At 37.5% G+C, this 14,985-nt stretch overlaps 1 protein-coding gene and 1 long non-coding RNA gene across 4 annotated transcripts; both read left to right on the top strand.

Moving 5' to 3' along the window:
* The first annotated feature begins 225 nt into the window (after window positions 1-225).
* LOC110764976 (uncharacterized) lies at window positions 226-3,822 on the top strand. 3 transcript variants are annotated; one of them, XR_002527956.2, is made up of 4 exons: window positions 2,035-3,166; window positions 3,305-3,377; window positions 3,490-3,565; window positions 3,675-3,822. It is a non-coding gene; the product is annotated as an uncharacterized LOC110764976 (long non-coding RNA). The 3 variants fall into 3 exon arrangements; XR_015833472.1 differs by having other exon boundaries at window positions 3,305-3,565; XR_015833470.1 differs by having other exon boundaries at window positions 226-3,565.
* Window positions 3,823-7,118: 3,296 nt separating this feature from the next.
* Window positions 7,119-8,568, top strand: LOC110764998 (uncharacterized). Its single transcript, XM_088247778.1, has one exon. The coding sequence runs from the start codon at window positions 7,123-7,125 to the stop codon at window positions 8,344-8,346; it is 1,224 nt and encodes a 407-aa protein (XP_088103904.1). The 5' UTR covers window positions 7,119-7,122; the 3' UTR covers window positions 8,347-8,568.
* The last annotated feature ends 6,417 nt before the right edge of the window (window positions 8,569-14,985 follow it).

The following is a 14,985-nucleotide window of genomic DNA, read 5'->3' as shown; positions in this document are numbered from 1 at the left end:
TACCCTTAGTTTGTAAATTTTTTGCAATGTGGTTCCGTCATTAGGGTTTTTGTTAGATCTTTCTGTTAAATGCCTATGTGGCATTATGGGTCCCACATTTTTTAATTTTTTTAATTTTAAATTGATTAAAAAATGAATAAAATATTAAAACTAAAAAATATCAAAAATCAAAAAATCAAAAAATTTCTCTCTCTCTCTCTCTCTCTCTGCGTTCCCTCTGCAACCCAGACCCGATTTCTTCCCCCCAACCTAGATTTCTTCTCCCTCCAATTTCTTCCATTTTTTTGCCATTATCAGCCATGTTTCTTCAGCTCTTAACCTTGGCCTCGCTGGTCCTCCTTCCCCTACTTTTCTTCTTCGTCTTCAAGGCTTCATCACAACCAAACCCCAAAACCAGCAACAACACCAAGCTCCCCAAATCATACCCAATAATTGGCTCTTTAATAACCCTCTACAAAAACGATGAACGCAGGCTCCCATGGATCACAGACCTCCTCCGAAGCTCGCCATCAAACACCTTCACCCTCCACCACTCTCTGGGCAAGCACTTCGTCGTCACGGCCAACCTCACTGTCGTCCAGCACATCCTCAAGACCCATTTCCCTGTCTACGTAAAGGCAACACCTTCCGCACCACCCTCACCAACCTCCTCGGCGACGGCATCTTCAACGCCGACGGCGACACCTGGAAGTTCCAGCGCCAAGTCTCCAGCCACGAATCAAAAAAATCAAAAAATTTATCTCTCTCTCTCTCTCTCTCTCTGTGTAAAAATTCTCCCACAATCCCCTCAAAACCCTAGCCCTAATTCATCTTTAAAATCATCCGATTTGAATCGGTGGTGGTGTGGTTGATTCGTTCGGAATTGAGAGCCGAGAGAGATAGAGTGAAGGATGTCTGCGGCAGTGTGTGGAAGCAAGAGGTCCTTTTTCGAAGAGCTTCCTCCATCGCCGCCTCTCTCAAAGAGGCTTCGCTGTTCTTCTTCTACATCTCCCATTCGCTTCTCTACTCCTTATCTTCTCGATCAGCTTCGCTCTCTCTTCCCTCAGATGGATCCTCAGGTATTAATGGATATGGTCTTCTTGTTATTAGATGTTATTTTTGGTTTTGGATTCCTATTGCCTGCTTGATTTCTGAGAAAAAAAGGGTATTTTGGTTTTGGAGTTTAGGGTCGGGGCAGGGGGAGAAGAAATCGAGGTGGAAGGGGGAGGGAGTCTGGGAAGAGAGAGAGAGAGATAAATTTTTTGATTTTTTGATTTTTTTGATTTTTAATATTTTATTCATATTTTAATCAATTTAAAATTAAAAAAATTAAAAATTGTGGGACCCACAATGCCACGTAGGCAGTTAACAGAGAGATCTAACAGAAACCCTAACGGCGGAACTATATTGCAAAAAATTTACAAACTAAGGGAATGCAATTGTAAAAATTGAAAAGACGGGGACTAACATGTCTTAACGGTGTAAGTACAGGGTACTAAATTGTAATCTAATGATTTAAATATAATAAATTTTGTTGTAGCTGACAATGAATAGTAATAATGTAATAAAATATAAGAGGATAATCTTCCCATAATAAAATATTTACAATGGCAATTTAAATAATAAATATTATAAAATAAAGAGTATAATGCCGAATTGCCCCCTGAATATGTACCTAATTATCAATTTACCCCCGACCTTTTTTTTTTAGCGAATTAAGGGCTTGAATGAAATTTTATTATCAATGTTCCCCTGTCGTCTAAATCATTAACATTTCATCCAATAATCGATTAAATCATTTATAAAAATATTTAAATATATATATATATATTTGAAAAAATTAAAGAAAAAAAAATCCTATGGACCCACCCACCCCACCCCCTGCATCTTCTTCTCCAACCTATCCTCCCTCTGCAACAAAATCCCACCATTTTTTTTCTTGCCAAAAATTATCTCTCTCTCTCTCTCTCTCTCTCTCTCTCTCTCTCTCTTCCCCTCCCTTTCCCATTCGAGCTCCCCCCCATCCCCCATCACAGACCCACCCCACAATGAACCCAGATTTTTTTCACCCACAGCCCCCCCCCCACGAACCCATAACCACCGCAAACCCATTCGCGCGCCTTTACCCTTTGATTTTTTCCCCACAGCCTTAAAGGTCCAAACCTCTTCACCTCACAAGTTCATTGCCCCTTCTCCCAAAATCTCAACCCTAAATCGCAGAGAGAGGGTGTTTGAAGAAAGGGTTTGGTGTTTGGTTGGAGAGAGGGAAGAAAGGGTTTGGTGTTTGGTTTTTGTGTTTGGTTGCAGAGAGGAGAGAGTTGCAGAGAGAGAGGGAGTCGTAGGGAGAGAGGGAAGAAAGGGTTTGGTGTTTGGTTTTGGTGTTTGGTTGCAGAGAGGAGAGAGTTGCAGAGAGAGAGTGAGTCGTAGGGAGAGAGGCAGAGAGGAAGAAGAAAGGGTGGGTTGGTCCCACCCCTCTGTTTATTAAAATGATTTTTTTTCATTTTATATGTCATACTATTGTATTTTACAATATTTAATTATTTTTAACATATGAAATGACTAATTTGCCCTCATATTTAATGGCAAATTGGATGAAATGTTCGAATTTTGACGGTGGGGAACATTGATAATAAAATTTAATTCAAGCCTGTAATTGGCTAAAAAAAAGGTAAGGGGGTAAATTGAGAGTTATGTACAGGTTCAGGGGCAATTCGGCATTATACCCTAAAATAAAAAAAGTGAGAGCATGCATTTGCATTCAGATGCGCCCAAACCAACCCTTTTTTTTCTTTCTTTTAAAATTTTTTATTCTCCCCATATCTCATCTCTCCCAAAGCCTTCATTTTTTTTAAAATTTTTTTCCCATCTTCTTCTTCCTTCAGTCACTTTCCATCTCTCCCTCTCTTTTTATTTTTATTTTCCTTCTTCTTCTTCTCTCTCTCTCTCTCTCTCTCTCTCTTTCCTTTTTTCCTGCTTCTTCCTCTGTCACTCTGCAATTTTTTCCTCTTCTTCCTCTTTTGCGCGTCTCCCATATCTCTCTTTTTTCTTTCTTTTTTTCCATCCCTCTCTCTTCTGTTCCTTCTTCTCCTTCTTCCCGCTCTCCCTCGAAGACCAGTTGTTGTCTGGCCTGGCCTTATCCTTTTCGTGGGCTAATATTCAGATCTGAACCGCATCTCCCCTTAGAAAGGTAAAGGTTTTGTTTTTTGAAGTTTTCATGTGGGTTTAATTTCAGGAATGATTTTGGGTTTATTTATGTGTGGGTTTTATTTATGAGACTCAATTGGAAAGCTTCCATCTCTCAACCTTCTATTGAAATCCTTTTCAGAACAGAGTTTTTTATATGTGAAGCCCAACCGACGCCGACATTGTTCACACAGATCTACCACCATCCCTTTATCGTAATTAGATTTACCATTTGGAGTTTGATTTTTAGGTTTCAATCCAAGGCTTTCATAACGTTTTTATAGATTTTTTCGTTTCTTCGGTATATGTGGTTTTTCTTTTTCTCAGATGATGAAGATGATGAGGACAAAGAAGAAACGCTCAAGATATAATTAATTTTTACCAGTTGGAGTTTGATTTTTAGGTTTGAATTATGGGCTGTCATTTTGTTTTTTTAGATTTTTCGTTTGTTAATTAAGTTATGGATTATAGTTGTGTTTGACTTGGATTATGCTTTGGTTTTTCTGTTTTAGATGATGAAGATGATGAAGATGATGAGGACCGACAACACTCAAGATGCCATAAGACTAAATTGTAATTAATCAATTAGAGAATTGTAATGAATTTTTTTGGTTGAAAATTTTAATGGAATTGCAATCAAATGATATAATTATTGAATTGTTTCTTTGTGTATTGAATGGTAGTGATTGTACGTATATATATACTATTCAACTACTGTATATTTATTAGTCAATTATTGAAAAATGAAAAGGAAGAGATACACCAAATAAAAAAGAAAAAGAAATATATCAAATAGAAATTTAATACACAAATAAATATTTAAGTAAAACTTTAGATATATTAAAATATAAGGCTAAAGTTGATTTGACGGGTTGTGGGCCCCATGCACTTCAGAGGCAGTTGACAGTCAACTAAAATTTGTCACGAAGCTGTTGCATTCGTGACAAAACACCTTTAGCTAGAGCACTTCCAGCAGTTTGCCCTTTGTCATGGCAAGGGGGGAACTAGGGCAGCTACTATTCACGTAAATAGTGGCTGCCCTTGCCATATTAAGATATGTGTGTTTTCAGCAGTTGCCCTTTGCCATGGCAACTACAATTCATTTTTTTGTTTTTTTCACAACTTTTTTTACTTAAATAATTATTTTTGATAATATTTTCGGGTAAGATTTTTGGGTTCCTACGCTGGCGGATCCAGAAATTTTTTAGCGGAGGTGCAATATTGACTAAGTATGAAAAATGATTTTTCGGAATAATCATTTTCTCAAGATAATTTTTGGCGGCTTTTGTTCCTTACACATCAAATAAGAAAACTTGATTTTATGGGATTTTATTATGAAGTATATATTGACTTAATGAGCCATCATTTTTAGCCTAAATCGTATTTTGCACTAAAACCGATTTTTCATATTTTGATTTGGTGGGAATTTGATTTTCTAGTATTTTTATTTGAATCCAAATGAGGGGTACTTCCTTATTAACATTGTAAACTTAAGTAAATGAAGTAATATAAAAATAAATAAAAGTAAAAGGACAAATACATTTACTTAGATGTTGAAAATGAAAATAAAGTAATATGTACACCTTAAGAGCATTTCCAGCAATGCAGCCAAGGGGAGGGCTAGCGGGGGTTTGGGCCAAAAAGCTGTTTCCAGCAACAAACTATTGCCCGGGCTGATGGTGGGACCCAGCAGACTGGGCTGGCCTGAGGGCAAGGCTGGCCCTAGTGCTGGCTTGAGGGCAAAACATGACATCAGCAGCTTTTTCCACGTGTCGCACTCTGGGCTCTCCGATCAGATTTTTTTTCCTCCAATCCAATGGCAGGCAATTTTTGTGCAATAAAAAAATGAAAAAAAATCGAAATTTATTTTTTAAAAATACTAAAAAATTACTAATTTTTTTTTTCTATAAATACCAACCAATACTCTTCACTTTTAACACCAAATCCTCATACATTTTATTCTTCTTTCTACTATTATTCAAGTTTTGAAATGTATCTTAAATTTGAAATTTGAAATTTATCTGAAATTTGATTTTTGAAATTTATCTTAAATTTGAAACCGAAAATCTTATCCGATATGAATAGTATTGACACGTAGAAACCCAAAAATCTTACCCGAAAATATTATCCAAAATAATTGTTTAAGTAAAAAAAGTTGTGAAAAAAACAAAAAAATAAATAGTAGTTGCCATGGCAAAGGGCAACTGTTGCAAACTGCTGGAAGTGCTCTAATAGGTCCGCCTCTGCCTACGTGTATGATGATTTGGTGTTGAAAGTGAAGAGTATTGGTAGTTATTTATAGAAAAAAATTCCAGTATTTTTTGGTATTTTTTAGAATTTTTTTCGGATTTTTTTTTCCATATTTTTATTGCCAAAATATTGTCTGCCGTTGGATTGGAGGGAAAATACCATCGGAGCGCCCGGGGTTTGACACATGGCACATTACAGTTGGCGCGCGCTGACGTCAGCCTTGCCCTCGTTTTGGACCTGGGGCTAGCCTTGCCCGAGGGCCAGCCCAGTTCGGTAGGCCCCATTGCTTGCCTAGGCCAAAGTTTGTTGCTGCAAACACGATTTTGGGCTTGCCCCCAGCCCTCCCCTTGGCTGCATTGCTGGAAATACTCTTACGGCTTCATATATCACCAACCCAAAATTCGTAACTGCAGCGTTACTATTGGGCTTACTCACCAACAAAGGTGACTGTTGCTGCCAATAGTCACAAAAAAAAAAATGGTAACTATTGCTGACTTTTTTTGTAGTGGAGGAAGAAGAAGAGTGTGCGAGGAAGAAGAAGAGTTCGTGTAAATTTTTTTAGGGTTGTATGAATCAACGTCATTTCACTTCCAGCCCTTTTAAAATTGAGGTTACTTAAATGAAACGCACGTTCAGTTTTTTTTTATTGCTTTTTTTAAAATTAATTAATATATATTATCTTCTTCAGTCCCCATGAAGCATAGCAATAGAATTCTGCATAGCCATTAACACATGGACCTTTATATATATAAATTGTTATGGTTCAATAAGAATTAGTTGTACAATTTAATTATATTGTATTATTTATAAATTTTAAATAATTAATTAATTATGTTCAAAAGCCATACGCCTCACCGCTTCAAGGCTTACGCCTCGCATAGAATGACTAAAACGCCTCACATCAACGCCTCGCCTTTCAAAACATTGATTAGGATAGCTCTTGTATTCCTTGATGGGCTAGGAATCTTGAGCTAATACATATAAATATCAAGTCCCTACTCAGACGATCAGACCAGCAAAAAGACATTCAAAACCCCATCTAGAATAATAGCTTAAAGGATCATTCTGAGTAGAAGAATTTGGTTACTCTCTGTTCAACTATCACGGCAGCACCAATGGCTCACGATCAAGGTTAGTGTTTTAATATATGCAGCCTATATAGTTTACATCAATATCCCAAAATAAGTACTGTGTTTTGACTCAGCATCTGTGACTAATTATTTTTCAGCCACAAATATACCGTGCCATGTGTTTGGTGCCACAAATTAACAATAAGTGGTGGCTATTACATCAGCAATGTCCACCATTCAGATGCAGTGGCTAGGAAAACAGTGGCTACAACTCAATTTTCTATTTAAACGGGATGATTGCGGGGCTGGTCTGACCCGTTTGACACCTCTAAATGGATGGATGAATTACATTCGAACTTGGAGAACCAAGGCTAATTTTGGTTAATTATTGATATGTGGCTGCCAACCAAAATCATAGATTGAAGAGTGAGTGAAAATTTCTACAGTTTTAAAAATAAAATACAATAAAATGGATGAAAATAAAAATAAAAATTGGGATCTATATGACCACAAAAGTAGGGTACGTTCCCTATTTTCTAGTTAGTGTTTGTTTGATGACTTGTGGGGCTCAGAGTCAGTTATTTAATCATCTTGACATCGAATTTTTTGTTAATGGTGCTGGGTTTGACTCAGAAATAAAATGATGATGAATGATAGTATTGATGATCTCCCAGAGCTTTTATTGGTTGAAATCATTTGTCGACTTTCTTGTAATAAGTTTGTTTTTCAATGCAAGTGCGTATCCAAGCGTTGGTGTGAACTCATCTCTAGTTCTCATTTTGTTGGGCAATATGTACGTCGCCAACGTGATTTGAAAAAGCCCATTTTAGGTACATTAGTTGTACAAGGAACATTCTTTCATGTGGAAAACGAGGATGATCTGATGAGTTTGCAGCTACCCGTTATTTCAGAAGCCGCAGCAGAACAAAAATTATTTGTGGTAGGGGCGTGCAACGACTTAGTTTTGTGCTGCCCAAGCAAACTTGATCACCGTGAATATTATATTTGCAATCCATACACCAAGAAATGTGTTGCTCTTCCTCCCCCTCCTCGAATCCATAATTACGTATCCATAGGGTTAATTTGTGATCCGTACTGCAACTACAACTCATCCTCCTCCTTTGATGATGATGTTTGCATTAATGCTGAATATAGGTGGAGGGTTGTGCGATTACGTCCAGAGTTCTATGTGGACATCTTCTTTTCTGAGACCGGTGAATGGAGAGAGTCCGCTAATGTGGTATGCGGCTCACGAAAGTATTTTGATATCGTAACTGCAGGCGTTGCTTGCAATGGGAAGTTGTATTTTGCAGGTACCGATTGCGTTACATCCTCCTATGTTCTGGAGTTGGATCCCTTCCAAGGTATCAGTAATATCAGTACTGATGGAGATCATATTATTGTTGACAAATGTCGGTTCAGTCTGGCACCTCTTGATATGTCGTCTGACTTGCGGATACATGGCATGTCGATGTATCTGGTTCTTGGTGTATGTCGAGGGAATTTGCGGGTGAGCGAGTTTGTGATTGGTAATCATTTGAGTGTCTGGGAGTTGGATGCAGGCGATGATAATTTGAAATGGCGTTTGGTGGTCGACCAAGTTCCCTTCTCCCAGATGGATTCTTCCAATTCTGAAGATCCTTTCATGCCTGTAGATGAGTGGGGAAAAACTGCGATAGGTTTCCACCCGAATATTGAGGCCATCTACGTAGATGCTGGGGATGGGAAAATGATCAGGTGCAACTTTGGTGCAAGAATGTTAGAGTTAGTTCCAGAGATTCGAAGTGGGCGCTCGAATTGGCACCTCTTTTACATCCACCCATTTGTGCTCCCATGGTGGCCCACACCCGTTCCTAGCCTCTAAACTACTCTACTATAGCGAAAAGTGTGTAGAGCTCTAACTCTGACTCTAGCTTTGATGCATGACCACCTTCTTCCATTCTCTGGTTACTGGCTCCTTTGGCTTTGGCTTTGGCTTGTGTTTTCCCTTGATTGATGTGTTCGTATTGGTGCTTAGAGGGTTTCGATTTTGGTGTAGTGGGTGATTATCGTGTGCCTATCTTTGTATTTGTGTGCTCATGTTTTGTGACGGTTTTTTTGTTTTTTTATATTTGCCGATTTGTGTGTTTTTGGTTTTTTTTTTCAGTTTGTTTTTTGGTTGTATCTTGCATATATCCTTCATTGGTGTTTATGATATTTGGTAGTCAATGTCTCCATAGTCTGTATTGTTTATATGGGTGAGTGAATTTTGGGGAGAGCATATCTTCCTGCGAAAATAAGATGAATGTCATTTTTTTTTTATACGCGTAACAAAAGTAGTTTAAAAAAAATATCTATAAAAAATAATGTAATGTGTTATATTTTAGGTTGTAAGATAATTCTAATGGGTAAGATTACAGGTAAATAACTTTTAAATGTTTGCGCTACACTATATATATAGTACTTATATTTGGAATGCCCCTTGCCCTCCCTCTCCCTGGCTTATTGATGGCATTATGGAGGATTGTGTTGCGTCAATTCAGCTGCACCAAAATGGATTCAGCTGCATCCTCAACTTGTGATACTCGCAAGTGAACGAGCCGTTCGGTAGTATAGCATATGTAAGTGCGAGGTCGATTCCACAGGGATTGGTGATTGAATGATCCAATTCATTTCCCCTACACAAAACAGAAATGAAAAAGAAAATAAATAAAACAAGAAAAAAAGAAATAACTCAAGCAAATAAGTTCCCAAGTTCAATTAGATTAACGGATTGATTCTAGCTAAAGTATGATTAAGCCATGGTGTTTGGTCCTAACCTTGTATTCCTAATTCCCTAATTTGATCATCTGTTGTCTAACCTAAACTAAACATTAGGAATCCATTAACCATAGAAGAACATTTTAAACAACCAAGTATGTATCTAATCCCTGTTGTCGAATTTCCATACATACTCTTCCTATTCATAGTTCAATTCGAATTAAAGCATGGTGTCTACTCTTAATTCAAACCAAGATAGCTAACATGTAAGCCTAAATGGTGATCAATCATTCAAACTAGCATATTAACTTATAAGCATAATGAATAAGAACACAAACCATAATTGAAACTTGGAAACTAATCAAACTTGAAACTAAAGAAAAGAATTTACATAACAATGAAAAGTAAAGTGGAACTAAGAAAAACTTAAGGAGAATTTCAGCACAAAGATTTCATTACAACAATTGAAAACTAGAAAGAGAAACTAAAAGAATTTGAGGGAGAGAAGGGAGGGGAGCTCTAGAGAAGTGTTTGAGAGCTCCCCCCCTTGGGGGTGTTTTATGAAGCTTGAAGACTTCTCTATTTATAGGGCTAAGAGGGAGGAACATCATGATGAATTCCAACACCACCATTCCTCTTTTAATACAATCCATAACTCCCACTTCATCTTGTCTATGTTAGTGTGGTTGGAATCAATTCCATCCCATACTTCTTTTGCTGCACCTCAAGCTTTCTTCACATGGGATTTCAAAGGTGTTCAATTGTGGCTGCCTTTTGCTGCCAACCCATGTGGGTTTTCTTTTAATTGCTGGAAAAAACGATTCTTCTGAACTAGGCTTGGTGTTGGAAGGCCTGAGGTTTCAATATGTATCCAATGGAGCTCAAAATTTGATATGTCGTAATAGACACCCATTGGAACAACTTTTATGAAGAATGTATTCCCATCTGAGCAGCAAAAGTGTACGTTTTGGGCCTTGCAAGTTGACTGCCGAAAATAGACTGGAATTGACTTCATTGCAGTCAGCTTGTGGGCTTGTTTTGGGCTTGATCTTCCCTCCTAAAAAATCTGGAAAAATCTGGATCTTAAAACTCTTTGAATTATATTTCCAAGCATATGCAGCCAGGCTCAAGGAAAAATCGGAAAGCCCTTCAAATGTGATATTTGGCCCAGTAACGCAGATGCTGCCGAATTTGACCTTAAGTTGCCAAAACTTGTATAACTTTCTCTAGAAGACTCGGAATCATGAACCGTAAAATTCTCCAGAAACTAGACTAACGCATCTTTCCAATGATGTATGGCTAGTTATCTGGTTCTTCTTGAGAAAGTACAGTCCAATTCATGAAGTTGACTGATCTGCAGACACCGATGAGCCAACTTGTCTCCAAAATGCATTTAATGAGTCTCAAGCTTATTACACTGAAACAAACACAAAACTTATTAAAAGCACAAGTTTAACTAAAAAACATAACCAAATAATAAGTTAGAAGGATACAAAATGACATGTAATTATGCACCGTTCAGATTGGTCCTGAGTTAGTTGATTGTTTTTCTCAGTTGTTTGACTTTTATGTTTTGTCAATAGCACGGGTGATACTATTTCCAACACATGGGTTTTGTTCCAGGTGGTTTTCTTTGAGAAGGTTTTAACGTGACCGCCGTTAACATGCTAGTTTCTCTATGTAATGTTTTGATTTGGTTTAATAAAATACCATCGTTTTCTCAAAAGAAGGTTTAAAATAGCAGCCATCACCCTAATCATTGTCGCCGCCGCCAAGTTCGTCACCATTGCAACTAGAAGAACATGGGTCGTGAAGACGCCCGAAAGAACTGACTGGTGAGAATGGGGGCAAAACCCCAACATATTCATTTGGTCAAACAATAGATCCACAAGTGTTGGTGTAGGTGGCTCGATACAAACAATGATGTGTAAGTCCCACATTGGAGAATACAACAATAATTTATAGTTTAAATGTAGGTGGTCCACTCCCAATTGCACCGAGGACTTTTATGATAAAACCCCACACCACCATTGGGCCTTCTCTCTCCTAGGTGGTTAAGGGTGAGACAATATTTGTGCATGATTTGAATGGGTAGTGGACTCATATTGGGCCCATTAGTATAACACAAGGATCCTTAACTCTCAAAACCTAGTAGCCACATCACCCATTGTGTGATGGAGGACAAAGAGGAGGGAGGACTCAGCAGTAGCAAGGGAAGGGACAACAACATGGATAGGACGGAAGGTTTGCCAATTTTGGCTCCAAGACTCTCACAAGGGAGATAGATATATGTCTCACAGAGGAGAGAGAAACCTCTCACAAAAGGAGAAAGAAAGGAAGAACAAAAGTGATGAGAGGAGATAAGGAAAAGAGAAGGGAGTAAAAGAGGAAAATAGAGGAAATGATGAGAGTGGAGGATGAGAAATGATCTCCTCCCCCAGGGACGATCCCATGAACATGCTAACCTAGGCTATAGCCTAGGGAACTTGTTTTTTTTATAAACTAAATTAATACCCTAGCCTAGGCCACTCACACTACAACATTTTAGTCCTTGCGCGATGGAATTTTGAGCGACGACGGCTAACTCGTCGCACAAAATATTACTGCGCGACAGGGAAAACAAAGCGTAGCACAAACGCGTGTGACAAAATAATTCGTCGCGCAGAGTCCGTTTGTGCGACAAAAAAAAAAAAATCGTCTCATAAAGCCGTTGGGAAAACGCGCGGAAAAATTTATTTGGTGGTGAAATTTGCGCGACAGTATATATCGTCGCGCGAAGATATTTTGAGCGACAATTGAAAGTATTCGTCGAACAAAAAAAACGGGCGGAAAACAAACCACTGTTTGTAGTATTTGGCGTCAAAAAATTGTGCGACGATACTTCTGTCGCGCATAGTTCATTGCGGCGAAATGATCGGTGCATATTTACATATTATTTTGTACCCTTCTAATTTATGATTTGGTTATGTTTTTGAGTTAAACTTGTGCTTTTAATAAGTTTTGTGTTTATTTCAGTGTGATAAGCTTGAAAATCACTAATTGCATTTTGGAGACAAGTTAGCTCAAAACGGTGTCTGCAGATCAGTCAACTTCACGGATTGGACTATACTTTCTCAAGAAGAACCAGATGATGAGCCATACATCATTGGAAAGATACGGAAGTCTAGTTTCTGTATAATTTTACGGTTCATGATTCCGAGTCTTCTAGAGAAAGTTATACATGTTTTGGCAACTTAAGGTCAAATTCGGCAGCATCTGCGTTACTGGGCCAAAAATCACATTTGAAGGGCTTTCCGATTTTTCTTTGAGCTGGGCTGCATATGCTTGGAAAGATAAGACAAAGAGCTTCAAGATCCATATTTTTCCAGATTTTTCAGATTGAAGCCACAAGCCCAAAACGAGCCCACAAGCTGGCTGCAATGCATTGTCATGCATGACATATGCATGATGAAGTGTTGTTGATTGTGGGAAAGTTTCGTGAAGCGTATTCAATACCTATTTTTGAGTGGAATTTTGCAGCAGCCAAATGAATTAATTGAAGTTGAAGTGGATGATGCAACACTAAGCTTAATGACAAGAAGAATTGTTTTCAAATGCAATAGTGTGTTAGGTGAATTAAGTGTTGTAAGTTGGTGAAGTGAGTGTGTTTAGAAAATTCAATTGTATAATTCAGATTTTCACTTCCCCTAGGCCTATAAATAGGGAAGTTCTCTAAGCTTGTAAACACACCCCAAGGGGGGGAGCTCTCAAACACTTCTCTAGAGCTCCCTTCCCTTCTCTCCCTCAAATTCTCTTAGTTTATCTTTCTAGTTTTCAATTGTTATAATGAGATCTTTGTGCTGAAATTCTCCTTAAGTTTTTCCAAGTTCTACTTAATTTTCATTGTTATGTAAATTCTTTTCTTTAGTTTCAAGTTTGATTAGTTTCCAAGTTTCAATTATGATTTTTGTTCTTATTCATTATGCTTACAAGTTAATATGCTAGTTTGAATGATTGATCACCATTTAGGCTTGCATGTTAGCTATCTTGGTTTGAATTAAGAGTATACACCATGCTTTAATTCGAATTGAACTATGAATAGGAAGAGTATGTATGGACATTCGACAACAGGGATTAGATACATGCTTGGTTGTTTAAATTGTTCTTCTATGCTTAATGGGTTCCTAATGCTTAATTTTAGGTTAGACAACAAATGATCAAATTAGGGAATTAGGAACACAAGGTTACGACCAAACACCATGGCTTAATCATACTTTAGCTAGAATCAATCCGTTAATCTAATTGAACTTGGGAACTTATCTGCTTGAGTTAGTTATTTCTTTCTTCCTTGTTTTATTTATTTCCTTTTTTTTTCATTTCTGTTTTGTGTAGGGAAAATGAATTGGATCATTCAATCACCAATCCTCGTGGGATCGACCTCGCACTTACATACGCTATACTACCGAACGGCTCGTGCACTTGCGAGTATCACAAGTTGAGGATGCAGCTTAATCCATTTTGGTGCAGCTGAATCTACACAACAAGTTTTTGGCGCCGTTGCCGGGGATCGGTAACATTGTTTGATTCTATTTGGCTTTCCTACTTTTTTTTTTTTTTTTCTTAACTGGACAATTTCTTGTTTTAAAGTTAATGACGTTAATGGACAAGTTGTGTTTGTAGTCCAACAGAAAAGGATAATTGCCCAACAAGCAAGAGAACTGGGTTTAAGTCCCAGCTTACACAACCCATTGGTGCTTGTTGCTTTGAAGCATGGAATTGAACGTGTGTTGATTTTCCTTTTCATTTTAGTTTTTATTTCCTAATCCTTTTAATTCCATTTCAAGTTTGTGTGTTTGTTTTAGCAATTTATTATAGCTCAATAATAAATGGAGAGAGATGGCAACCTCAATCATAAGAATGGGAAGTGTGGAGCAGTGGGAGAAGTCGCGACCTCCAAGTGCATCCATGCTCGACCTAATCGCTTCAAGGGGGAGCATTTCAATCCTTTCTCTTCTTTGAATTCTGTTTATTTCAGTAGTTGTTTTTGCCTTTTGGTCCACGTTGAGTTCTTTGTTTTTATATGCTGAATCCAACCATATAAAGAACGTAAAATTTGGACTTACAGTTGGAAAGTTATAGCCTAAAAACTGAACACAGGTCGAAGCTGAAAAACATAGAAACGAATCTGTCCAAATGGTGATAAACGGGTGATAGAAAGTGCTGTTTGTTTTTTTTCTTTGGTTTCTTGGTTTGTTTCTTTTAGTACAACAATTTATGTTGTTTGTTTGAATTTGTTTACAGTACTTAGTTCTTCTTTTTTTATGGTTTGTTGTTTCATTTTATCTTAATTTGTTTTTATTTCTTATCTTAAAAATTTAAAAATTTAAAAAAAAAAAGATTTTTCATATGAGCCGACTTATGGTAACCCCAGTGAGCACTTCGTCAATACAGTGTCTAGGAGTTCTTTAGGCGACACCTTCGGTGTCTAAGAAGTTTGGGTTTTAAGCGGGACCATTGTGACCCCTCCAACCTTCCCGGATCCCCTGGCTGTGTTTTCTGAGGCCCTTAACTGGTCATCCGTGAGTTGCTTGTATATTGCGTGTTTTTAAATTAAGTTTTTTTTATTTTCTTTGTTTTCTTTTCTGTTGAGTCTTTGTTTTTGTTTTGTTTCTGTTTTTGTGTTGTTATGTTAGTTTATTTATTTATTTACGTGGTATGGTTAGTTAGTTTATTTCTGAGTGTTAAAACACATTTTTATTTCAAACATTGCATAAAAAAACAAAAC

This window comes from Prunus avium, chromosome 2, assembly GCF_965620075.1.
Source record: "Prunus avium chromosome 2, drPruAviu1.hap1.1, whole genome shotgun sequence".
NCBI classification, from domain to species: domain Eukaryota; kingdom Viridiplantae; phylum Streptophyta; class Magnoliopsida; order Rosales; family Rosaceae; genus Prunus; species Prunus avium.
This window is presented reverse-complemented; position numbering and strand designations above follow the sequence as displayed.

Bases quoted from the DNA above. Each gene is read 5' to 3' on its own strand.
- LOC110764998 (XM_088247778.1), top strand. From the start codon at position 7,123: ATGATGATGAATGATAGTATTGATGATCTCCCAGAGCTTTTATTGGTT.